This window comes from Mobula hypostoma, chromosome 16 (assembly GCF_963921235.1).
Source record: "Mobula hypostoma chromosome 16, sMobHyp1.1, whole genome shotgun sequence".
In the NCBI taxonomy this organism is placed as follows: Eukaryota; Metazoa; Chordata; class Chondrichthyes; order Myliobatiformes; family Myliobatidae; genus Mobula; species Mobula hypostoma.
Window position 1 is genome coordinate 34959308 of NC_086112.1, and position 27059 is coordinate 34986366.

Consider the following 27059-nt stretch of genomic DNA (forward strand, 5'->3'; position numbering starts at 1 on the left):
TCCTAAGCCATAGATTCAGGCACCTTTATATCCATTATTGTTTTAATTAAACCCAAAAATATAATGTTAGAAATTAATTAAAAAGATATAATGGGATGAAAATAAGGTAAACTGAATTTTAAAAAAAGAGACTTGTAAAAAAGATACGTGAGAATGAGACGTGGACAAGTGACAGAAATGCAGCAAACTATAGAAACTACCTAAAGATGAAAACTGTTAAAGGTGGTTAGTATCTCTATCCTACTTACTGGAAATCCTCAGGGTGAAACCCCTGGAGGAAGATGATATCGATAAAAGATTTATTGAAGCTACGGCTATAATAAGCATCAGCTATAGCGAGATATCAGCAGAGAGTACTGTCCAAGATTTCTACCGTGTAACCAGGAATTAGTTCTGTTAAATCATACCAAGGGATTTTGTGAGTTAAAACACTTCTACTGTCCTGAGTGTATAATTTGTGTGTGAAATATGTTCAGCAGTATTGTTACTGAGAGATATTTGGAAATGACAATGTGATATTGAATTATTTTGAAATAGAAAATAGAATGCATGTAAGAACTTAGGCACTGCAATTCTGTCGTCTACAGGTCAGATTTTCCTTTGTATAAATTTTGTGAATCACTTTCCACGCATGAGCCACCATTTCGTCCAATGAACCAAGAAACAAGATGGCGAGCCACCCGCGGTAAAGAACCAGTGCGGAAACAAAATGTTTAATGACGTAAAGGACTTAATACGGTTGGATGTATAAGTTTATTTTTCATTCGAAGGATCTGAATTTGATTTTCTGGAAGAACTGATTATTTTTGCAAAGACTTTGATAAGTGACTGAATGAGATATACTTTGTTCAGAAGTTGTGGTGTTGGAGAATTTGTCGTGAAAAGAGTTAAGCTGTATATATATTTGTGGGTGTTGAATTTGAATTTGTAAGCATGCTGACCTAAAATGAAACTGAAGTTAACCATAATACTTAAGAATAGGAATTCAATTAGCTTCCTAGCTAACTAGAGATAAATTAAAAAGGAAAGGTTAGTCTGTTAACCATTAAATAGGGAATACACCAGATCTAATTAGTTAGAGAAATTGGAATTATAATGGCTATTCTAATGAAACTCAGTGATCCTAACTAAAAAGAAACTTGTTTTTCATTGATATCTGAAATTTGGAACCTAAAACAGAATGTAGGAATTTTGAATTGTTCTTACTCAAGTCAGTATTTTGTATATATTGCTATTTTTTAATAAACAAAACTTTCTTCCAGAAGTGTGTGCTTTCTATTCACTGTCTCCTTTCACTACCTAGAGCTTCTGATGGCCCACTGGCACCTAATATAGTGATATGTAATTTGATTTTCTCATAAAGAGTTTGGCAACCAGTCACATGAGAAAAGACGAGCACTACACAGGTGTTACATAAAACTTGGTGAGAAAGCCAGGAGGCAGTTTATTAGATAAATGTTAACACACTGATACCAAGCACTAGAAGAATCTTATTGTTCAGTTAAAACCTACAGTGAAAGAAAATGGAAGTCATAGAGGAAAAGGGTGTCAAAATCCCAAATGCTGTTTTAGCCAGTGGCATAACAGGAACAGAAAAAGATAAGGAAATACTACACTTTCTAAAAGGAGCGACACACACAAAATGCTGGAGGAACTCGGCAGGCCAGGTAGCATCTAAGGAAAAGAGTACAGTGGACGTTTCGGGCCTGCTGAAGAGTTTCGGCTCAAAACGTCAACTGTACTCCTTTCCATAGATGCTGGCTGGCCTGCTGAGTTCCTCCAGCATTTTGTGTGTGTTGCTCAGATTTCCAGCATCTGCTGATTTTCTCTTGTTTGTGATTGGCTTTCTAAAAGGACATGGTTCAGTTTTGCCAGAGTTATTGCTCTAACTGACCAAGGTTCAGGATCTCCTAAGTCTCTCATAGTAGAGTACAATTTTGGCTCTGCAGTGCAAGATCTTCAGCCCTTGCCACCGTACACTCAACAGGAAAGCAGTGACCAAAAAGTTTCCTACCATGTAGTTATGTCAGCCAGCGCTTACACACAGAAAGTTGGAAAAGATACCACTCAAGCCTACCTTGATAAGTTGAATATCTTAGCGAAGCACAGTGGGAAAGATTATGATGAAATCCCTGAGATGGATTATGAGACTTGGTGTGCTGCTCGTGTGTTGAACTGCTCTTGCAAGACCTAAGTGTGTCTGATCTTCACAGAATTTGAAAAATGTACAGAGGTATTCTTCCTCCAGCTTCTGACGCCATCAAGGCAATAAGCCCTGGAGCTTCACTCACTATTTACATACAACTCCCCGATTCAACTTTTGCCATCATGGAAGATGGTGATGAGTTATTCGCCAAATTCATGAACATGGTACAGGACATGTGTGGAAAACCTGTCAGAGCTACCGGTAGCATTGACACTGACTGCAAAGCGAGGTGGAGTTGCCAAAACTGAGGTTAACAATCATTTTTTAAAGTAGTTTTATAGGGGATGTTGGGACTGCTCCCCAATCTTACAGCTGCAGCTGGAACAGAAAGAAAAACCCGCCATTGTTTACTGAGCTATTGCCATTTCCATGCACTGAGGAAAATAAGCATGCTTCCAGAACCGCACACATGAAACAGCAATTAGAAACAGTCAAACAGTCTCAGACCGCAGGTACCTGCAAAGATGATGTAGCACAGCTAACTTCAGTTACTTTTCAACTAACTAAGCAAAATGCTGAACTTCAAAGTCAACTGGCTACTCTACAAGCTACGGAACAACAGAAGGTAAAAGCGAGCTCCAAGACAACAAGTGGTAAGCCACTAAAAGGAAAGGCTGACACAAAAGTTAACCAAGAGTCCACAAGATCAGAAGATCACAAGACAAAGGAGCAGAAGTAGGCCATTCGGCCCATCGAGTCTGCTCCGCAGCTCCCCCATGAGCTAAACTATTCACCCATCTAGTTCCAATTTTCGGCTTTTTCCCCAACCCTGACCAATTAGATAACTGTCAATCTCCTCCTTAAACACCCTCAATGATCAGGCCTCCACAGCTGTATGTGGCAACGAATTCCACAAATCCACGACCCTCTGGTTAAAAAAATTTCTCCTTATCTCTGTTTTAACTGGGTACCCTCTAATTTTAAGACTATGGCCTCTTGTCCTGGACTCACCCACCAAGGGAAACAAGCTTTCCACATCTACTCTGTCCAACCCTTTCAACATTCGAAATATTTCTATGAGATCCCCTCTCATTCTTCTATACTCTAATGAATACAGTCCAAAAGCCGACAAATGCTCCTCATATGTTAGCCCCTGCATTCCAGGAATCATCCTCGTAAATCTTCTCTGAACTCTCTCCAACATCAGTACATCCTTTCTAAGATAGGGGGCCCAAAACTGCACACAACCCCTGACAAACAGCCAAGAGTAAAACCAAACCCTCGGTACTGTACATCTATATGGTATCTGGAGAGTACCAGATAGAAGTTGAATAAGCTGACTAGCTTAAAGCTGCCTTAGTGTGTACTCTTGGATTGTATGAATTCAATAGGATGCCGCAGGGTATTACAAATGCACCAAACACATTTCAGTGATTCATGGAGAAATGCACGGCTGATATGAGCCTGAGGGAAGTCTCAATAAAAGGAAGTATGAACATTAATCATAGGTATCTAATGTAACCACAGATGCCTAGAAATTTATCAATGATCTCTATTATTACATACTTCAATGGGATGAATTTTGAAGGCTGAGAACAATGGACTTATAGGCATCTGTTAGCCTTGCGGGACCATGGATCTGCGCCTGGAAAGTCTTCACTCTCCAGGGCGCAGGCCTGGGCAAGGTTGTATGGAAGACCAGCAGTTGCCCATGCTGCAAGTCTCCCCTCTCCACGACACCAATGTTGTCCAAGGGAAGGGCATTAGGACCCATACAGCTTGGCACCAGTGTCGTCGCACAGCAATGTGTGATTAAGTGCCTTGCTCAAGGACACAACACGTTGCCTCGGCTGGGGCTCAAACTCACGACCTTCAGGTCGCTAGTCCAATGCCTTAACCGCTTGGCCAAGTGTCCACACAATGGACTAAAATTCCTATACAATATATTTAATGTTATAATCTGGGAAGAAATTTCAGGGGTAGGTAGTTTATAATAATCTTTCCTGAAACAAAATAATATGGATGAAACCACAAAAAAGGTGCTTAAATCACTTTTCAAGTTATGGAAACATAATTAGCATTTCAGGTCAATGACCTTTTATTACAACTGCAAAAATCAATCCTCAATTAATTGATTTGTTTCACAATGGTTGGTTCATTCTGTCACTATATATTATAGAGCCAGCAGAGGTCGCATTATCACTACACCAGTTCAAGTATTTGACTTCTACAGCCTGATGAATGTGAAGAATGTTGACAGTGTTCATGGGGACTATGTTAGACAGAATGAAGGAACCACTATTCTGTGTACCTGTTAAGATCTGTAGGATTTCCCCCCATGACTTGTTCGGAGTCAATCACGTTTTGTTGTAGTCTTTTCAAAGTTTCCTTGGCTGTTATTACCTTCCCATTATTCTCATTTAAGAGGCAGTCAATAAATTGCCGTGCTTCAGGAACTTCACTATAAACAGAATGAAACTGGCAGGAAATAGAACGCAACCACAGGTTATATAAAGAATGTAACATTGGATATATAAAAAAATAAAATCAACATTTGTTTCAGTAATAAATGCATGATTCAAATGTCTTTTCTAAATTTTATTCCAAAGCCTTCATTAGGCAAACTGGATTTTGACTAAACTACCTATCCCAAATTCAATTAAATATAATACGTTCTGCAATGTTTTAGTATTTTTCTCAATGATAAATCAGCTCTTTGGAACTGGTCTCAATTTTGTCTGCTAATAAGAGCAGGCATTAAGCACATTCAGACATGTAAATTAGGAGCAGCAGGTTACTCAACCTGCTATTCCTGTTCTGCTATTGAAAGACCATGGCTTATCTGATGTAACCTCAGCTCTCTATATTCCCACCTAGCTATAATTTTTCACACCCAGGCAAGGCTGATAAGGGGCAAGTAAAGTATAAGAGGTCCAGCTATGTCTGGAAAGACATCTCACATGGGAAGTAACACACATCAAAGTTGCTGGTAACACACATCAAAGTCTCTAGGAAGAGGTACAGTTGACGTTTCGGGCCGAGACCCTTCGTCAGGACTAACTGAAAGAAGAGCTAGTAAGAGATTTGAAAGTGGGAGGAGGAGGGGGAGATCCGAAATGATAGGAGAAGACGGGAGGGGGAGGGATGGAGCCAAGAGCTGGACAGGTGATTGGCAAAAGGGATTTGAGAGGATCATGGGACAGGAGGCCTAGGGAAAAAGAAAAGGGGGAGAGGGGAAAACCCAGAGGATGGGCGAGGGGTATAGTGAGAAAGGGGTATAGTATACATGGGAAGTGGCAATTCCAGACCAAACATGCATCACTAAAGGATGCTCAACAGCTGCAGCAGAGATTGAATGCTATCACCTCCCACAAAGTGAAACGTAGGCAACAACAAAGCTTGGTTCTCAGATGAGATCAATGCCTTTAATGTTTGCTTTGACCGTCAAGGCATCTGCAAGCTTCCACAGTCCTGGTGACCTGGTGATTTCAGTCTCTGAGGCTGATGTGACAGCTTCCTTCAGGAGGTTGAACCCATGGAAAGCATCCAGCACAGATGAGTACCGGGTTAAGTATTGACCTGTGCCGAACAACTGGCTGGAGTGTTCACCAATATCTTTAACATCTCACTTCAGCAATCTGACGTACACCCCTGTTTCAAGCAGGCTTCAATTATACCAGTGCTTAAGAAGAATAGTGCCTCAATGTCTATGGTCCAGAAGCACTTACATCTACTGTGGTAAATTGCTTTGAGAGACTGGTGATGAAACTTGTCAGCTGGTGTCTGAGAATCCACTCCAATTTGCCTACTGTCACAATGGGTCAACAGCAAATGCCATCCCATTGGCTCTTCACTCAAACCCGGAACATTCTGACTGCGAAGATGCACACATCAGGATGCTCTTCTTTGACTACAGCTCGGCATCACTACTATCAGCCCCTAGGAAGTAATCAATAAGCTTCAAGACCTTGGCCTCAATACCTCCCTGTGCAATTAGATTCTGGATTTCCTCACTTGAAGACCCCAGTCAGTTCGGACTGGCAACAACATCTCCTGCATGAAATCCATCAGCACAGGTGCACTACCAGGCTTCGTGCTTAACTCCCCTGCTCTACTCACTTTATACTTATGACTGTGAGGCTAAGCACAGCTCCAATGCCATATTTAAGTTTGCTGATGACACCACTGTCATTGTCCGAATCAAAGGTGGTGAAGAATAAGCATAAAGGAGGAAGATTGAAAATCTGGCAGAGTGGTGCAACAACAACAACCTCTCACTCAACGTCATCAGTCCCAGTCTGTCATGGGTAAAGCCCTTTATGCCACGGAGCACAACTACAAGGAGCGCTGTTGCAGTAAATCAGTATCCATCATCAGAGAACACACCACCATCCTGGCTATGCTCTCTTCCTGCTGCTGCCATCAGGAAGAAGGTATAGGGGCCTCAGGACTCACGCCATCAGGTTCAGGAACAGTTATTACCCCTCAAACAGCAGACGGAATAACTTCACTCATCTTCACCTGCCCCATCAGTGAACTGTTCCCACAGCCTATGAATTCTCTTTCAAGGACTTTTCATCTCATATTCTTGATATTTATTTATTATTATTTCTTCCTTTATTTGTACCGTGTATTGTCTTTTGCACATTGGTTGTTTGTCCATCCTATTGGGTGTGGTCTTTAATTGTTTCTACATGTTCCTTGTATTTACTGTGAATGCTTGATAATAAATTTATTTTGAACTTTGACTGACACCTCTACCAAATAACCTACCTCTCCACGTCCCAAACTATGACTATTTTTATCATTTCCCATCAGCCATTTTATGTAGAGACATTTCTGTGTCTAGCATCACTTTATGGATATATGATCAATCTATGGATATAAGCTATCTTATGTGTTTATATTAATTGTGTTTTTTTCACCTTGTTATGTTTTTTTGTGTTGCATCGTATCCAGAGTAACAATTATTTTGTTCTCCTTTACACTGGCGTACAGGAAATAACATTAAACAATATTGAATCTTGAATCTGTTGTTGTATTTATTATTTCCTTGTACTGTATGCTGTTAACTCGGCAAATATCATGAAGATAAGGAACTGTATTGTACCCTGGTGAATATACCATTAAACCAATCTAATCCGTTCTTGCATTTGGGCTCTGCCTCTCATATTGCCTTCTTTCTCCCAAAACTACCAATGCTGTCTATAATCTAAATGTGTGAACATTCTCAGCTTTACAAGGCTGGAAAAATCAGATTGTATTTCGATGGTTTTATATTACTTTTGAGAATTATGGTAATATAAAACGCTAAAAAGTTCAGTTGTGTTTCTAAATAAGTCCATAAATCACTTATGGCTTCTCCTGCATTAATACAGCTTTTTTTCTGTTCTGTAAAGTGGAGGGCCACTGCTGTTGGTAAAATGCAACCATCATAGCATAGACACTCATAGTGGAACTTAGAAGCATGAACAGACCAGGGACAGACATTCACTGGCAATACAATATACAAGACTGGCAGCTTCCAGTATAAACCCATAAATATACAATTAGCAACTTTCCAAATATGTTATTCCTTTCTACTTCAGTAATCCTAGGATTTTTTTGCTCAAATACTGTATATATTCCCACGAGTTCAGTTATTGGCCCCAAGCACACTAGAAAATGTAGTGATATGATGCAAAAGTTTCACCATCTACCTGCATTCATTGTCACAGTGGTTAGACTGAGCAGACTAGGCAAAAGAGGTTCTTCTGATGTCCCCAATCCAACCCAAGGAGCAAAATGACTAATTTTGCAGAAACTTCATGACAATTAAACTTGGTGCTCCAGTCACCGTCTCTGCTGCTGTGAGAGCACTCTGTGCCACTTTCTTGATCTGAAATCTGGCTCTATCACTGAGGCATTCCTGAATGAATTACATTATCAAGTTGCTCCTGAAATGTACAGCACCTAGAAAGCCCCTGGTCCTGTTATATTCCTCCAGTAAGTTGTAGAATATACTGCAGCTAACTACAGAAGTAACATTTCCCTCCATAGATGCTGCCTGACCTACTGAGTTTCTTCAGCATTTCATATGTGTTGCTACCATCAGGAAGGAGGTACAGAAACCTGAAGGCACATGCTCAACAATTCAGGAACAACATCTGCCCCTCTGCCATCCGATTTCTGAATGGACACTGTGTGACGAAGCTCCTTGACAAGGATGGTTTGGACCCAAAATGATGGAGTATCCGAGGCTAGGATTGAGTCACGGAATAAAACTGGATTGAGAACTGAGCACAAAACAAAATGCTAGACGATATCTCTGGTTGGGCTTACAATTGATCACTGTGGCTCCATTCAGGTGCTCTTTAAATACTCAACTCTTGGCATGTGAAACATGATTGCCAACTAGCGGGAAAGTCCTGAATCTTTAAAGGGGCTGCGTCAGCTATCCATATTCTGGAGAGTTGGAGTGTCTAATCCCTGGAAGCTGGCGTGGTTGGGTGCGTGTCAGAACACACTGAACCCATGAACGCTATCTCACTACTTACATTATTTCCTTTTTTTCACACTACTTTTTTAATTAATATCTATATACTTTATTATCTATGTACTTACTGTAATTCAGAGTTTTCTTTTTTCTCTCTATTATCATAGATTGCATTGTACTGCTGCCACAAAGTTAACAATTTTCACGACATATGCCAATGATATTAAACCTGATTCTGCTTCTGAGAATCTAGAGTCTGTACCAACACTTACAAAACAGGAATTTGTATGATGATGTATAATGATAAGGCAGACATCACTGCTTTTAACAGGTGAGATTCTGAAGCCAGGTCTAGGTGCCAGAGTGAGTCAAGATGCTTGTTAGGTTCGTAGCTGTTGAAACCAATTTGAGCAGATATTTATCACTACTGATTTCATCCTTCCCTCATCACTTTGTCCCGATTTTAATTTGAAGTCTTGAGATTCATTTATCATGATATGGGCTTCCACCAAAAAGGAGCGGATATTGCCAAAGAGCAGAATTGTAGCTACTGAATTTTCATTCTGTGCTGCATACATGGGAGAATCTGAACTTACTTACAGTTGTCTGACATATCCATACAATACAGTTCATGAAAAACTCTATGAAAGGGTGATTTCCTGTTGTAAATTATGACCTGCCACAGAACTCCCAGCAGGCATTGCATTGATAGCTGACAAGGGTTTCTTAGTGTCAAGGTTTGATTTTTTTATGCTCCTAACAGAGGACAAATATGACATCAATATCTGTGAAAATACATTAAATAGATAACTGTTTTGACCTTCCTTCCATGGCCTTCTGTTCTCTCCTATCAGATTCCCCCTTCTCCAGCCCTTTATCTCTTTCACCAATTGACTTCCCAGCTCTTTACTTCACCCCTCCCCCCTCCCGGTTCCACCTATCACCTACTACCTAGTATTTCTTCCTTTCATCCCCCACAGCTTCTAATTCAGACTTCCATTCTCTTTTCTCCAGTCCTGATGAAGGGTCTTGGCCCAAAAAGTTGACCCTTTACTCTCCTCCACAGATGCCGCCTGGCCTGCTGTTTCTCCAGCATTTTCTGTGTAGTGCTTTGATTTCTGGTTTCTGCAGATTTTCTCTTGACTGTTCTGATGCTTCCCAGTTTCTGCAAATTCATTTTCATATGGGGACTTGGCATCAGTAGAGGTCCTCGACAGGGCAAGAACCAAAAGCGGTGAGGCCATGATTCTAAAATCACAGCTTCGGCGGACAAGACTTATCATATGCACGAAGGATTCCTGAATCTCCAAGCACCTACAAAACGGCGAGCTTCTGCTGGGTAAGAGGAAAAGAGGAATTGAACCCCGTAAGAGGTTCAAAGACTGCATGAAAACTAACATCGCACAAGTTGGGTTTGGACCAAATTGGCTGGAACACAGAGTGCACAAAACAGGAGTGGCTGACAAACCTTGGTTAGAACCACTCCCAAAACCCTGGAGGAGATAGGCTGAGCAGTACTAATCGCTGCCCGACAAAGAAGGAAAGCAATAGCAGTGGCTCCACTTCCAGATCCAGCACAGTTTTCATGATCTTACTGTGGACATCTTTATTGCTCACATCTTGGGCTCAGTAGCCACCTACGCACACACAAAAGAACTGCACAAATCTGTCATCGTCGGATATGACAGACAACCAATCAGACAGAAAGGCATCTGGATACGTTCAAACAGAAGGATTTACCACCATTGATTTTACCCAACTAATTTAGCAACATCAAAGACAAAAGAAATCTTATTTCAGTAGTCAGCTTGCCCTATATTCAACTCCACTGAGGCTTGAATTTCAAATGTTTGCTTAGTTCAGGGGAATTAAGAAGCAGCAAAAAAATACCGTATTGCAAGCCTACATCCTGTGAATAAATGAAAAGCACAACCACAGACACAACTATGGAAACAAGAGTTGCAAGTGCGATCACTTTATTGTTGTGCAGCTTGCCCACCGCCACTTGATTTGGAACATGTAAGGATTTCCCATTGCTCAGACAAGACCAACTTCAAAACACAAATAATCTTTTTATTTTGCATTCTGCAAAAAAACCTTAGACATTAAAATATTTGCTCATTAATTCCACTAAATGGCTATTGTCTACAATTGAGTTCAACTACCTGACTCAAAAATTAGTACGGAAATTAACAAATATCTGAGTCGGACTAAAACTAGTTTTAAGAATTGCTAGAAAACTGAATTTGCGATGTATTATATTCACCTCTATAAAATGCAATGGTTTTAAAAATTCTCACCTTTTCTAAAATTTTCTTCAACAGAAATATGTTTGAGGGGTCACTGTGGACAAGCTGGTTTTTAGTCCATGTTCTAAAATGATTATCTGGCTGATTTTTATCTTTCAGAAGCTCAGTAATTTCTTCTTCCTTTCTACTTAGAGTCTGTTTCAGCTTCTCCAGAATCATCTGAGCTTCCGCAATTTTAGTCTGATCAGTAGCTGGTGAGTTATCCTCTCTCTTGTTCGAACTAGGAAGTATCATGCATGCCTTTTCCTGAAAATATTCCTTAGAAGCCTGTAACACATTATCACATAAATGGTCATCATTTCTATAGTAATAAGATAACAATAAGAATGCACTAAGTGCTCATTAATGGAATGTACAAAACTAATTCCAGTTAAGGGGTGGAATTATTGATGGGAAAGATGATTAGGGTAGATATTGTAAGTTAAGGCCCTAACGAGTGTATGGTAAGTGTCAATATTGTCACTGCGTATTCACATCATAGCACAAGTACATTAGCTGCCGTCAGCTCTAAAGCCCTATCCAAGAGTCTACCATTGATTCTCAGGCAAAGTTGCTTCTAGTCATTAACAGATTCAATATTATGTATTTAAATATATGTATACCTTATTCCAATTATTGGTTCACATTTATCTTTAAGGGGTTTGAAGCCTAGAGGTTTGCAGATCTAACGCATGGACTCAAGTGTAGAATCAGGCTGATTAAGTCATATTGCTTCTTCTAGAGCATCTTAGTTTGATACACAGCAAATACTACTACTGGCGGCCCAAAAACTGGGCTGGACATGGGACTGTCTTCTTGAAAAAAGGATCAAGTCCCAAGCAAAAGTATCCATTCTATGGTGCGGGGCTCCCTCAAGCATTTGTTCTAAATAAAGAATATTTATTCAGAGCACTGCGTGGACATTTCAGCTTCAAACTGAGAAAATCCCACTAGTTGATGCATTCCCAACATATTTATAGTAAATATCTGCTACTTCCATTGAGGCACTACACCTTGTTTATTTTGGAAGAGCTATTGGAGCAAATGTTTCTTCCTAATTCTGTCCAGAATTGAATGAGATTATAATGGAAGATATCAGAAACTCCGCTTTATTTTGCTACAATTGCTTGATCCAGTGACTCAAATTATCTTCCCCACAGCTCAGCCAACAGCAGTTCCCCAGTTGACATTACAGATACAATATTATTCAATGGAGTTACAGACCTAAAGCTGAGGAGTGGGATTAATTTGAAATAATTTAGCCTAATTGGATACATTAGGCTGTACTAGACCATAGGAACAGAATTAGGCCATTCAGCCCATCATGCCTGCTACATAGCTGATTTATTATCCCTCTCAACTCCATTCTCCTGCCATCTCCCAGTAATCTTTGACACTCTGACTAATGAAGAACCTATCAACCTCTGCTTTAAATATTCCCAAATGATTTGGCCTCCATAGCTACTATCTGTGATAATGAATTCCACAGATTCGCCACCCTCTGGCAAATGAAATTCCTCCTCATCTCTGTTCTAAAAGGACATCCTTCTATTCTGAGGCTGTGCCTCTGGTACTAGACTCCCCCACTAAAGAAAACATGAGATTCCCCCCTCGTCCTTCTGAATTCCAGTAAGTACAGGCTCAAAGCCATCAAACGCTCCTCATAGGTTAATCCTTTAATTCCTGGGATCATTCTTGTGAAAGTTCTCTGTCTCCAATGACTGCACATCCTTTCATAAATAGGTACTCAAAACTGCTCATGATACTCCAAGCGTGGTCTGACCAATATCTTTTAAAATCCTATTCACAATGGTCATTTCCATCCTGTGAAATTCTATCATTCTATAATTCACCAGTGGGATCTGCATTCTGAAAAGGGAATGTAGGGAAAGTGAACAAGATAGGGGATTATTAGCAGACTGGAAATACAGAGTAATACATGCGAAATGCTTAAAGAATTCAGCAGACCAGGCAGCCTCTAGGGAAAGGAATCAGTTGACGTTTCGGGCCAAGATCATTCATTAGGACTAGGCTTCATAGAGGACGAGCCACAATTTTATTGACTGGCAGAATGAGTGCCAAATATATAGGTGAATATATTTTATCTCCATATTCAGAAAGTCTTGTGTCTAAATATCCCCTAGACAGTGTTGGACCTCTCCATAATTTTTAGTCTGAAGGTCTTAAAGGAAGATAACATTAACTGATGAGACATGAAGTATGCACGAGAGCTCAACTTTCATTTATTCATTTATTTCTTACAGAAAAATATTATTTCTCTTTGCAAAATTTAACAATGGTCTCAAATGTACAGGATAGGAATCAATGTTAGTGTTTAAATTGTCAAAGATTTATTATCAGTTATATTTTATTTCTGCACAGTTTCAGGTCAGTTCAAAGTAATGGTTAGTACAGCACTGGTTTCCTATTACATTCTGCATTACTACCCTACCTCTAAAGGACTGGAATAGACTTCCTTCTCTTGAGTTTCTTCTGGTAGTTCTATGACAGTAGCCCATTTTTCGTTTCCAGTGTGTTCTGTTTCTCCCAATCTGTTTACACAATTCTACAGAGGAAAGCAAGTTTAGACATCGTGGAAGGATAGAGTGTAAAGTTGTTCTTGAATTTGATAGCGAGATTCTCTCATATGATTATCATTTACTTGCAATCGAACTCATTACCAGAAAAAATTTATTTGATTTTAACAGTTCTCCATTGGGTTTGTTGAAGCAAGACAAACTTGATAACATTAATAAAGCATGTAAGTGAGTTTAAATTTTATTTATTTATTGAGATTCTGTGCGCAATGGGCCCTTCTGGCCTTTCAAGCTGCACTGCCCAGTAACCCCCGATTTAACCCCAGCCTAATCACGGGGCAATTTTCAATGACGAATTAACCTACTAACCAATACATCTTTGGACTGTGGGTGGAAACCGGAGCACCCAGAGGAAACCCAAGCAGCCACAAGGAGAACACACAGACATCTTACAGATAGCAGCATTTTCAATAGCATGCAGGAAAAAAAGAGTAGCATCTTGTTTAAAATTTCTGTATCTATTCAGCTTTACCTTTTCATCAGGCATGTGATGCCTGTAAGCTGAATAGAAGCTAACCAGTGTGCTGGCTTGGATTGATGTTTAGACTTGCAATTGTTAATCAGCAAACGTTAATGAATCCCAATTACTAACCAGTTCCCCAGCTCTGGCAGGAAGCAGAATCGTAAAGCATTTTTTTTCTGCTCCATTTAAGAAGCAAATCAAATTACTGCTTCCCTCTGTGTAATGAGTCTTAAAGGACATTTGTACAAATGCTACACCATAGTTATTACTTTGTTGTCCACACAACCAATTTGTAGTGCAAATTAGATAAGCTGGCCTGCAGATCCTGCCTGGTTGGCCTTTATGTCTGATACTCTGACTCTGTTTAAGATTGAAGTCGGAAAGCATATCATTGTGCAAAAATTTATCAGTACCAGGGATATTCTTCAGGGTAAAAAAGCAAAAGAATTAAGTGGAGGGATGTGCTAGACTGGCACTGCACATTTGTATTAAATAAAATGGACTTGTTGGAAATAAGAAATTAAACAAAAAAGCTGAAATACATGGCAAACAATGAAGCACTCGTGAGAGTGAAATAGTCAATAGTTCAGATCCATATTTCTCTTTTGTTAAGATATCAGATCAGTCATCTTCTGATGAAAGTTTATCATCTTGAAACATTGACTCTTTTTCCTCTCTACAAATGCTGATTGACCTGTTGAACATTTCCAAGATAGTATGATTTTATTGTGCATCTATAGTTTCCATCGTAGTTTTCAACATTGTGATGATGACCTGTCTCTTAATTAGAGCTTACATTATTAATGCATCGTACTTTAAATGAGCTAAAATGGTCTTAGACTCTAAAATTCATGTGTTTTGCAGTTTTATAAATATAAAAACACTGAAATTTCACTCAAAAACCCATAAAATTTCAGGGTTCAGATAAATAACTGAAATGAAGAGGATTATGTGTGTAGTAAAGAAGAAACTATCAGTCACATTTACCTTTAGGTTTTGCCTCTGTTCATGAACCTCCTGGGAACAGTTCTCCTGTACCTCAAAATCTGGATCATCAGATATTTTGATTTCTGAGGTTGTTTGCAGACAATTTTTTTCTTGTTTCTCAGTGACAATTTCTTCTTGTAGTTTTAGCATTTCTTGTACTCTTTCCAACTCTGATCTAGTCATATGAAGTTCTTTGACAGCTCCAATACAATTTTGTAAATGAAAGTCAGACATCATTTATTCAAAAGGAAAAGTAACATAACTATTCATGAATCCATATTCTAAGTCCCTGAAGATATAATATGTATTTCCATGGTGAGCACCAGATTGCTGTCAGCTCATTTCAAAATATACATAAAACCCAGTACAAAGTAAGGCAAAAGAGTCTGCATGCTGAATATTTTAAAATGGTCGCACCAGACCTAGCCATTTTAAGAGAGTATTGAAAATGCAGGGGAATATTAATTTAATTAATGAAAGATAGAAGAAAGCAAATCCTGCCACAAATTTCTTATTGGTCTGTTAATATCCTCAACATGATGAAATCCAGGGTATTAAACCTACGACTTCCAACATTTCCCATTTATTTATTGTCAGTATTCCTGTGACATTTGTCATATTCCATTTTGAGCTAATGAGTACAGTTATTTGAAAAGGTTATTTGAGGTTATTTAGGGTGGTTGTAGTGACAGTTTTGCATAATACTTCCTGTGATCTTTGTGGCAAGAGAGGTAGTTGTATGGAGAGGTAGTCAAAGGTATGGGTGACACAGGCTACCAAGTACAGAACTGAAGATAGAAGATGAAAATCTCGATTTAAATTCTGAGATCACTGCCGTCCTCAAAACCATTATGTATGGTGATATATTAAGCAACAATTAAAAAGGAATTGTTTGCCAATTTTCAATCTTAGCTAGATGTAGACTAAAAAAGAACAAAGGACATTGATAGCCAGATAGCCATGGCCATTCATGCATTCTAACTAACATAATTAAGGACTAAATAATGCGACTAGTTTGCCAAACAAAAATTACATTTGCTAATTATTATAAAACAGGATGAGTGTATGCTGGATATGATTAATTACAAAGAATTTTTGTAAAGATTTTTCTTCCTGTCAAAATATAATTGCAACAGTAATTAAGTCTATATATATCATAATGTATCATTTTAAATATTTAAATCTATTTTGAAAATACACATACATATCTTTGGAATATGTTGTGGGATTAACCTTTTTGACACAGATGTATATCATCTATTTGAGAATGGGGTTGTTCATTATATTAAAAAAATCATTTTGCTTTGTTTTCTAATGCCAATTGATACTTACTTGAAATCTGATGAGTTTGTAACAGATCAATCTTTTGAGAAAATCCTTCCAAAATTTTCGTCTGTAAAAGCAAAAAGTACTTCCTAATATTTTGATTTAAGAAGGAATTGAAATAATTACTTTGCTTATGAGTACTTCAGTATGCAATTTGAATCATGCATAATTAAAGTATAAAACAGGTAATAATTTTAATTCATTGTTACGATTGTGATATCAGATGTAAAAAGTTCCAAAACTATCTGATTGTTTCTTAAAGTGAATTCAATAATTAGCAGAAGAGTATTTCACATCAAGAAATATTAACAATGCATATATAATGTAAAACAGAATTTAAGAGATGTGATTTTTTTTCTTGCTCCACAAAAATATTCTAGTATGTTCTCCAGCCCTTTGAATGTAATACAGAGGTACCATCTTCCACAAATTTCCCAACTTTCAGGCTCAGTAATCTCCTCATTAGATATAAGCCAGGTTAACGTGGTGCATGCAGAGAACTTGCTTTGAGATTAATGGGACAAGTCAGGTGTCGGAATATAGGTAAGGAGAGATTTCTATTTAATTCAGTCAATATATTTCTTTCAGATTTTATTCAGCCAACTGCAAACGAGTTCCTTATTCATTCATCTATCCATCAAGAATGATAGATTTAACATGTTTTATTATCCCTGATGTCAACAATATCATTGAATTCCCCAGTTCCTTTGTCCCTCAATTGGTCAACAAATTGTATAAGTAAGAACAGGAATGAGAAAATTGGAAAATGACTTTTATTGGATTTTGATTTTGTGCTTAAGGTCTGTGTGTGGTAGGAGCTTGATAAAAGGTAAGTAGTAAATTGTAATTCTCTGCTTGACACTGCAATAGCCTTCAAGCATATTTTACCTTTTGATATTCCCATTTTTCAAGTTCTTGCTTGGCTTGGATCTTTTCTTGGATAAGTTGGTTATTTTCGTTCTTTAAATGCTAGAATTATTCAATAAAACAGCTGATTAATAAATATATTTTAGTTTTATGATCAAAGTCAGCTTTGCAGCAGAAACATTTCAAAGATGCGTCTTGGCTAAATGTGCCCAGAATGTACAGCTGACCCATTTGGAATAAACAGGGAGACTGGAAAGTCATCAGTTTACTTATTACTGGTCTGGGTGTTATCATACAATTGGCGAAACACTGAAGGATCCTACTTTTCCAGAACCTGATGAATGCAGTGCAAGTAGGAATACCAGAAAAGTGTCAATCTTTTGTAAGGACCATAGATAGGTTTGCTGCAAAAAGTTCAAAGTAACTTTCATTTTAAAAGATGTATAGCAATTTGTGCAAAATATTACTACTAAACTGGTGAATCTGTGGAATTCATTGCCACAGGCGACTGTGGAAGCCGAGCTATTCAGTATATTTAAGACAGAATTTGATACAGTAGATTCTTGATTAGGTCGGGGCATGAAGGGATACAGGGAGAAGGCAGGAGATTAGAACTGAGGGGGAAAATGGATCAGCCATAATAAAATGGCAGAGCAGACACAATAGGCCAAATGGCCTAATTCTGCTCCTATATCTTATGGTTTTATGGTATAAACCAGCGGTCCCCAACCACCGGGCCGCAGAGCATGCGCTACCGGGCCGCAAGGAAACGATATGATTTGGTGATATGAGTCAGCTGCACCTTTCCTCATTCCCTGTCACGCACTGTTGAGCCATTACCCGTGCGTCATCCATTTCAGCGCGGGAAGGAGATCAACTCCTCGAGCTTGCAAATGACGGCGGGCTGAAAAGTCTGTTTGACATAACATCTCTGCCGGCATTCCGGATCAAAGTCAAGGCTCAATGTCCTGAGATAGCCATGGAAGCACCGAAAACGTTGCTTCCATTTCCAACATATCTCTGTGATGAATGTAACAAAAACTAAATTGCGGATTAGACTGGACATAAGGAACCCCGTTCGAGTATCGCTGTCCCCCATCACCCCTCGATAGGACCGTCTTGTTGCAGGAAAGCAAGCCCAGGGCTCCCACTGATTCAGCGATATTGGTGCGTTGCAATGATTTTATAAGTTCATACGGGGGAAATATGCGCTGTGTTTAATATCCAAACGTTACTTAAAATGTTATGATGCTATTGACATATAACCATATAACAATTACAGCACGGAAACAGGCCATCTCTGTCCTTCTAGTCCGTGCCGAACGCTACTCTCACCTTGTCCCACCGACCTGCACTCAGCCAATAACCCTCCATTACTTTCCTGTCCATATACCTATTCAATTTAACTTTAAGTGATAATATCGAACCTGCTTCTGACACTTCTACTGGAAGTTCGTTCAACACTTACTTCAAGCTCCCCTGTCCTCCCCTGATAACTGACTTATCGCTATATTGGCTGCCGGTTACCAGTGGTGTTCCACAGGGATCAGTGTTGGGGCCGCTTCTCTTTACATTGTACATCAACGATTTGGATTATAGAATAGATGGCTTTGTGGCTAAGTTTGCTGATGATACGAAGATAGGTGGAGGGGCCGGTAGTGCTGAGGAAACGGAGAGTCTGCAGAGAGACTTGGATAGATTGGAAGAATGGGCACAGAAGTGGCAAATGAAGTACAATGTTGGAAAGTGTATAGTTATGCACTTTGGCAGAAAAAATAAACGGACAGACTATTATTTAAATGGGGAAAGAATTCAAAGTTCTAAGATGCAACGGGACTTGGGAGTCCTCATACAGGATTCCCTTAAAGTTAACCTCCAGGTTGAGTCGATAGTGAAGAAGGCGAATGCAATGTTGGCATTCATTTCTAGAGGAATAGAGTATAGGAGCAGGGATGTGATGTTGAGGATCTATAAGGCGCTGGTGAGACCTCACTTGGAGTACTGTGGGCAGTTTTGGTCTCCTTATTTAAGAAAGGATGTGCTGACGTTGGAGAGGGTACAGAGAAGATTCACTAGAATGATTCCGGGAATGAGAGGGTTAACATATGAGGAACGTTTGTCCGCTCTTGGACTGTATTCCTTGGAGTTTAGAAGAATGAGGGGAGACCTCATAGAAACATTTCGAATGTTAAAAGGCATGGACAGAGTGGATGTGGCAAAGTTGTTTCCCATGATGGGGGAGTCTAGTACGAGAGGGCATGACTTCAGGATTGAAGGGCGCCCTTTCAGAACAGAAATGTGAAAAAAATTTTTTAGTCAGAGGGTGGTGAATCTATGGAATTTGTTGCCACGGGCAGCAGTGGAGGCCAAGTCATTGGGTGTCTTTAAGGCAGAGATTGATAGGTATCTGAGTAGCCAGGGCATCAGAGGTTATGGTGAGAAGGCGGGGCAGTGGGACTAAATGGGAGAATGGATCAGCTCATGATAAAATGGCGGAGCAGACTCGATGGGCCGAATGGCCTACTTCTGCTCCTTTGTCTTATGGTCTTATATTCATGCGAGGAAAATGCGCTGTCTGTTTAATATAAAATTCGTTAGATAAAGCCTTTTAGAAACGAAATTGAGTGTATTAGCCACTTATCACCGATATTCCGGTCGTGATTAACACCACCCCCGCCCCCGAACAGAATTGCCAAAAACGATTTGTAGAATAATAATTGACAGGAGCGCGCATGCGCAAATAACGCATGCGCACTGGTGCCCGCGCAAGGCCTCATGGTCATTGTAGTCTTTCTCTGGGTAAACGCAACGTATTTGACTGCTACTCTAGTCCGTTGGCAACCATCCCGCACCTCCCCCCCCCCCCGCCGCTCGGCCGGTCCGCCGGTCCGCAAGCATATTGTCAACATGAAACCGGTCCGCACTGCAAAAAAGGTTGGGGACCCCTGGTATAAACTTTCTACAGCTGGACTCATAAAAGATTTATTTTGTGTAGGCAAAAACGCTGTTAAAAAAGGGAAAATTTGTGAAAAGACTATCAATTTGTAATTAACTCTTTTAAATAGCTACACATTTTCAAAATGATCTCAGCAGAGGTTTAAACCAATGACATCACGTAGAACATTTTATTATGGCCTTAAATTGAATATTATGGAGTGATAGATTTTGTAAAGCATACTTCCCTTAAAGTTATAACAAAGAATCACAATTCTATATATGTTAAGTGATCCAGTGCTGGAAATAGTAAGATGCAATCAAAAACATTTGAATGCAGTCCAGAACAAGTGCCAATGTCAATATTTGTGAAGCCAAGTTGAATCAAAATTCTATCACTCACAAGTTCCATGTCTTGCGTGAGGCCACTATGCCGCAACCAGATAAATTTCAGTGGGGCTTCAAATTACATAATGCAATGTAGGAATAATTAAGCCATCACAGAGGCATTAATGGGGTTGGTCAAAGCAGAATAGCGGCAGTGACAGTGAGGCCAGGTCTGGGATAAAACATCAGGACCAGGATAGTTAGGAAAGTGGATCGGGTCAAGAATGGCAGCAATAAATATCATGCCAAAGTCATGGGACTAACTTGACCAGGGTCATGGTTTAGGTCTGGATTTTACTTAGAACATAGTGCAGCACAGTGCGGACAATTCAGCAGATAAATTGCACCAACTTATATAAACATACTCAATGATCGATTTATTTAGTCCTGACGAAGGGTCTCGGCCTGAAACGTCGACTGCACCTCTTCCTACAGATGCTGCCTGGCCTGCTGCGTTCACCAGCAACTTTGATGTGTGTTGTTTCAATGATCAACTTAACGCTTCTCTCCTAAATTAATATTTAACCCTAACCCTCCATTTTTCTTACATCTATATGCCTATCTGTTAAATGTCCCTATTACCTATTTCAACAGCCTCTACCAGCACTTCTGGCAGTGTGTTCCAAGCATATATCAATCTCTGTGTAAAAAAAAACTACTTTTGATGTTTCCCCTGAACCTTCTTCCTCACACCTTAAACAGGTGTCCTCCGGTAGTGACCATTGACGCCCTGGGGAAAAGTTACTGGGTGCCCACTTTATCTACACTTCTCATAATCTTATACGTCGCAGTGAAGTCGACTCTCATCCTAAAAACATGAATGTATGACAAAGGCAGGAAATTGCAACTGAAGTTACAAGTGCACGTAGGTCAGAAGGACAGATACAGAATATAAGCAGATAGTTGATTGATCAGAATTTGAAGAACAATAGGTGTGAGGCATAGGGACATAAGCAACGAACTCCTGGTGAGATCAAATGCTTAGAAAACCACTTAAGAAGGACCTACTTGGTCCTTGGTATTCTAACAGTAGACAAAGATCAGACCACCTACACCTAGCACTGAATTGTAGGCCTCAACCCTGCATTAATGTGCAAGATTTAAGCTAGAGTTTTATCTGGGCATAATTTTGTGCTTGACTTCAAACTACCTATTACGTGCTAAATGTTCTCACCCGACATGGCCAAAGGTCTCCTCTATCCACAAGAAAGACCTGCACCAAATTTCCTTAAATGCATTTTCTGTGCGTTGAATACTCAGTTGAATTTTACAATAGATTTTTTAATTAAAAATTTGCTTGCACTATGAATAAATCATTGGGCAAGGTCGTTGTTTTTTTTTTGGGACCGAAATTTACAGATCTGTATTTTTCAAATATTTTACCTGTACCAGATCTTCCCAATATTTGTTGTTCTTTTTTATGTGCTCTTGATATGCTTTCAGAACTTCTTTAAAAACAGTCATCTTATCACTGTGTTGTTTTTGAAGCTTTAGGATGCTTTGTTCCTGCGAGTCACGTAAAACAAATTATTCAATGAGCCCAAAATTTAATTCTAAACTCTCAGCATTTCGTAAAAAACAGAATACAAAATATTTCTTTGCATTAATGCAGAATGACCACTACCATGCATCAGGAATGGTAAATTCTATAATAATTCTTAGAAGTTGCATAAATCACAGTAAATTCCACAATATATATTAGTCAGAAATACTTCAGTTCTAACAGCAATATCAACGTTTGCATTTTGTACCTTCTTTTTGTTTTCTGGTGTGTGTAAACTTTCCTCAATTTCACAAATGTGCTGTATATACTTGTTTCTCAATTGATGCATATCCTCTACTACCTGAAGATAGGAAAAAAATGAAGGGGCTTTTGCTGTCACTTCATAAATGGAACACAACTTATTAAGTTGCAGTTTCTGATGGATGGGTTGATGTATAACAAGGGTCTTGCGACAATGACAGATTATTTAATTAATCAATTTAACAAAAATACGTTCTTAAGTTATTAACCACTGTCAATCATTGTTTTAAAATCACCATCAATCTGAAATGGTACCAATACTTTGATATGTTATTGAATCCCAGGTAAAATGTAACAAAGTTGAGTAATGTGTTTCTTTTACCTTGGCAATGTGAAACCTGGCACATTCATATGGAATGTAAGCCTTCGACTCATGCATATGGTCTTCAGAGGTTGCTTCAATTCTTTCCCTTTTCTTCCATGATGAAAAGGAAGTGAGGATGACTTTGGTTGAAGTACACAAAATGAATATAAGTCAGAACAAAACCTGAACACAGCATTCGCTTCTGCATCTACTCTCTTATTCATAACATTGGCAGAATGGCCAAAGTTATGAATACTACAACATCAAACAGCCATATAATTGGAAAAAAGCTTTATCCATTGTGATTATTTTAATAATTACTCTGAGCCCAGCTTCATTGATTTGATGCAGCTCCTGTCGATCCAGTTAGGTTAATGTTACGTGCATTGTTTACGTGTGATCATTTCAAAGCCTTTTTTGACACCATTTCTAATCCTGCTGGTTGGATAAACCACAGATAAAGTAACCTTTAATCTCTTTAACAACAGTCAATAAGAAATAAGCGAGCAAAGAGGAGGGATGATGAAATTGTTGATCTGGTAGCTTCTAAGGGAAGTAATAAAGAATGAGAATCTGTGCTTGGTGAAAAAGGATTGAGAGAAATCCTGGTCAATACGGGATGCAAGGGTAAAAAATAAATTAATGTATGATAAGGGAAGGAAATTCCAATTGAAGGTTACACTTTCAGTAACAAGAACCAGAGACAATTGATGATTGCTGTTCCTTCCACACATTAACTTCACAGCAAATATCTCCCACCCAAGAAGCAACAGAAAAATATAATGAAGATGAAAACGAAAACAGAAAAGAAAGAAAAGGGGAGGTCAGGGACTGACATGTTGGAACGGGAATGGGTGTAGGAATTAAAATGGTTGGCCACCAGGAAGTTCCGCTTTTGGCAGATGGAATGGAGGTGCTCGACAACATGGTGCTCCAATTTACTTCTAGTTTCTCCCCTGTAGCGGAGACCATACCAGAAGCAGTGGATACAATAGGCAGCCCCAACAGATTCATAGCTGAAGTGTTGCCTCACCTAAAAGGACAGTTTGGAGCCCTGAATGGAGGTGTGGGAGGAGCTGAATGGGCGGGTGTAGAATTTCTCTCACTAGCAGGGGTATGAGCCGGAAGGGACAGAGATCAGTGAGGAGGGATGAATTGACAACAGAATCACGGTGGAGTGATTCCTATGGGAAGTGGAGAGTGGGGGGGGGGAGAGAGTAAAGATGTGTTTGGTGGTAGGATCCCATTGAAGATGGTTGAAGTCATAGAAAATTATGTGTTGGATGCAGCGGCTCATGGGGTTATAGGTGAGGACAAGAAGAACTCTATCCCGGTTAAGGTGCAGGAAGATGGGGTGAACGCTGATATCTGGGAAATGGAGGAGATGAGTGTGAGGGCAGCATCAATGGTGGAAGAAGGGAAACCCCGTTCTTTGAAGAAGGAGGACATCTCTGATGTCCTGGAAAGGAATTTCATGTCCTGGGGGCAGATACAGTGGAGACTGAGAAAAGGGAATAGTATTTTTACAGGAGACATGGTGGAAAGAGATATAGTCAGGAAAACAGTGGGAATCATTAGGTTTATAAAAAATATCAGCAGATGGATTGTTTCCATTGATGGAGACAGAGAAATCATGAAAGGGGAGAGAGAGGGGGTCAGAAATGGACCAAATTAATTTAAGGGCAGGGTGAGAGTTGGAGGCAAAGTTGATGAACTCAGCATGGGTGCCTGAAGCAGCACCAATATAGTCATCAATATAGCACAAAAAGGGTTGGGGAGCACACCAGGAAAGGCTTGGAACATGGGACTGTTCCACATAACTAATAAAAAGGCAGGTACAAGTAGGGGGCATGGCTACCCCTTGAGTTTGGAGAAAGTGTGAGGTGCCAAAGGAGAAATTGTTGAGGGTGTAGACCAGTTCTGCGAGATGGAGGAGAGTAATGATGGAGTGAAAAAGGTTGTGTCTTTTGTTGAGAAAGAAGCAGAAAGTTTTAAGGCCTCTTGGAGGGGGAGAGAAGTGTATAGGGACTTGACATCCATGATGAAAATAGAGAGGGCCAGGGAATTGAAAGTTGTTGGGGAATTACCAGTTTGCCATATGCAACATCACAGAAGATGAACCAGTTAGCAGAAAGAAGGGAAAACGCATATTTAATCCAGGACAATATTATTTGAGGAATAAGTAACCACAATTGTGATTTCTTAAAACATTAATTAGAGTTTGAGAGGAAGAAGAGTCAAAGGAAAGTTTAAATGTACATCCCTACAGCAAATAAATAATTTAGATTGTCTGAAACATTTAGAATTAAAGTGCTCTCATCAATATTCCTAATGTTTACTGAAAAAAAAATCAGGTCTGTGGAGAGCTGTCAGAACAAATAAAAGTAACCACTTTTGCACAGTGGTTTCAAGACAGTACTTTATTTCTAAGGATAATGTAGAGGGTGTTTTATTCTTGAGGATAAAAATACAAACGAGGAACTGAAAATATACAGGGAAAGAGTGGGAAGCCTGTATTTCAAAAGATAGTATTGGCAGTGACACAGGTAGTGGATATAGCCCAGGCCAAAGCAGGTAAAGTCCTCCCCACAACTGAGCCCATCTACAAGGAGTGCATTCACAGGAAAGCAGCATCCATCACCAAGGACCCCCACCATCCCGACCACACCCTCTTCTCGCTGCTGCCATCAGGAAGAAGATAGAGGAGCCTCAGTACTCACAACATCTAGTTCAGGAACGGTTATTACCCTTCAACTATCAGTCTCTTGAACCAGAATGGGTAACATCACTCAACCCAACACAGTCCCAAAACATATGCATTCACTTTCATGGATTCTTCAGCTCATCTGCTCAATATTTATTGCTTATCTTTATTTACCAATATTATTATTATTACTTCTTAAAGGCTTTTCAATGAGATTTTAATATCTGATGGTCAGAGCTACTAAAATATATTTAAATAGTTTTAAAAATTAATCCTTATGTTCAGAAAATGTCAGTTCATTAGGAGTACAAATGCCTGATAGGATCATTCTGCAGAAATGCCATAAAATTTTTAAATCGTCTAAAAATATGAAGCAGATGAAGGATATTTACAAAATAAAAGCAACTTCCAAATAAGACCATAAGACATAGGAGCAGAATCAGGCCATTTGGCCCATATTGAGTCTGCTCCACCACTCAATCACAGCTGATCCTTTTTCCCTTCCTCAGCCTCACTCCCCAGCCTTCCCCCCCTCCCCCACCGTAACCTTTGATGCCGTGGCCAAACAAGAACCTATCAATCTCCATCTTAAATACAGCCAACGACCTAGCCTCTGAATCTGCCTGTGGTAACAAATTCCACAAATTCACTACCCTCTGGCTAAAGAAATTTCTCTACCTCTCTGTTTTAAATAGATGCCCCTCTATCCTTAGGCTGTGCCCTCTTGTCCTTGTCTCCCCCATCATGGGAAACATCTTTTCCACATCTACTCTGTCCAAGCCTTTCAACATTTGAAAGGCTTCAATGAGATTCCCCCCCCCACCCCCATCCTTCTAAATTCCAGCGAGTACAGGCCCAGAGCCATCAAATGTTCCTCGTATGATAAACTTTTCATTCCTAGAATCATCCTTGTGAATCTCCTCTGGATCCTCTCTGATGCCAGCGCATCTTTTCTTAGATGAGGAGCCCAAAACTGTTCACAATACTTAAAGTGAGACCTCACTGGTGAAGATACCAAAATAAAGACACCAAGAAATTCTGTTTTCATAGCTGGAAATATCACCTTAATGAATCCTCTGTGGATGACATACGCCGTAATATCCATTCAATCAAAGCACACTTAGACAGAGTTTTATGTCAAAATATTGGCAAGCAATGTCACTCTATTGATGTTTTAAAAACAATCAAATTCCTCTCTTGTTATATTTTATTTCTCTTTCTCTTTTACTCCAATGTTCTATTTCTTTACACTTTATTCAACTCAAACTAATGTTGAATTCATTTCTTTAAGTTACTTTTCTACTAAGCTCATCAATCAATTTTCCAGTGTTTTAATTACATAGTTACTGTTGTTTGCTCTGTTCACTTGGATCCCAGCTCTCCCATTTCTCTCCATCATCAACTTGGTCAAAGATACCCTGATTTGGAGATTGTACTGGGAAGGCTAAGTAAAAGTATTGTATATTCCTTCATGTGCTCTTCTCCAGAAATTCTGGCTGCATCATTTAAGGTTCTTCTTCATTCATTGTCTGAATGGCAAATTAAGCAGACTGATAGTTAAAATGATATATGACCATCATGCACTGTATATTACTACCTTCATTCAAGGTTGGATCATTTCTGTTCTGCGTAGTTAATTGTCTGAAGGGTAACAATTGCTTCATTCTCATACTCAGTCTCTTCATAAAGGATTCTTTGACTGGTGTGACTTGTGTGACTGAAATTAAAAAGCGTCTTGATATAAAATATAACAATTATGATTTCTCTTAAAAAATAA

At 39.3% G+C, this 27059-nt stretch overlaps 1 protein-coding gene and 1 long non-coding RNA gene across 5 annotated transcripts in view; one reads left to right on the forward strand and one right to left on the reverse strand.

Annotated features, from left to right (window-relative positions):
- Positions 1-901, forward strand: part of LOC134357331 (uncharacterized) — a 105407-nt gene extending 104506 nt beyond the window's left edge. The window contains exon 3 of the long non-coding RNA XR_010020595.1: positions 588-901. This is a non-coding gene — a long non-coding RNA (uncharacterized LOC134357331). The remainder of the gene's footprint in view (positions 1-587) is intronic.
- Positions 1-27059, reverse strand: part of LOC134357328 (ninein) — a 113725-nt gene that overhangs the window by 7932 nt on the left and 78734 nt on the right. For all 4 annotated transcript variants that reach the window (XM_063068744.1, XM_063068742.1, XM_063068741.1 and 1 more), the window contains 10 exons: positions 26880-26999; positions 22597-22718; positions 22222-22314; positions 21854-21976; positions 17171-17251; positions 16289-16349; positions 14957-15156; positions 13362-13475; positions 10922-11197; positions 4458-4624 (listed from right to left, as the gene is read on the reverse strand). In XM_063068744.1, the coding sequence (XP_062924814.1) occupies positions 4458-4624; positions 10922-11197; positions 13362-13475; positions 14957-15156; positions 16289-16349; positions 17171-17251; positions 21854-21976; positions 22222-22314; positions 22597-22718; positions 26880-26999 (1357 nt within the window). The remainder of the gene's footprint in view (positions 1-4457; positions 4625-10921; positions 11198-13361; positions 13476-14956; positions 15157-16288; positions 16350-17170; positions 17252-21853; positions 21977-22221; positions 22315-22596; positions 22719-26879; positions 27000-27059) is intronic.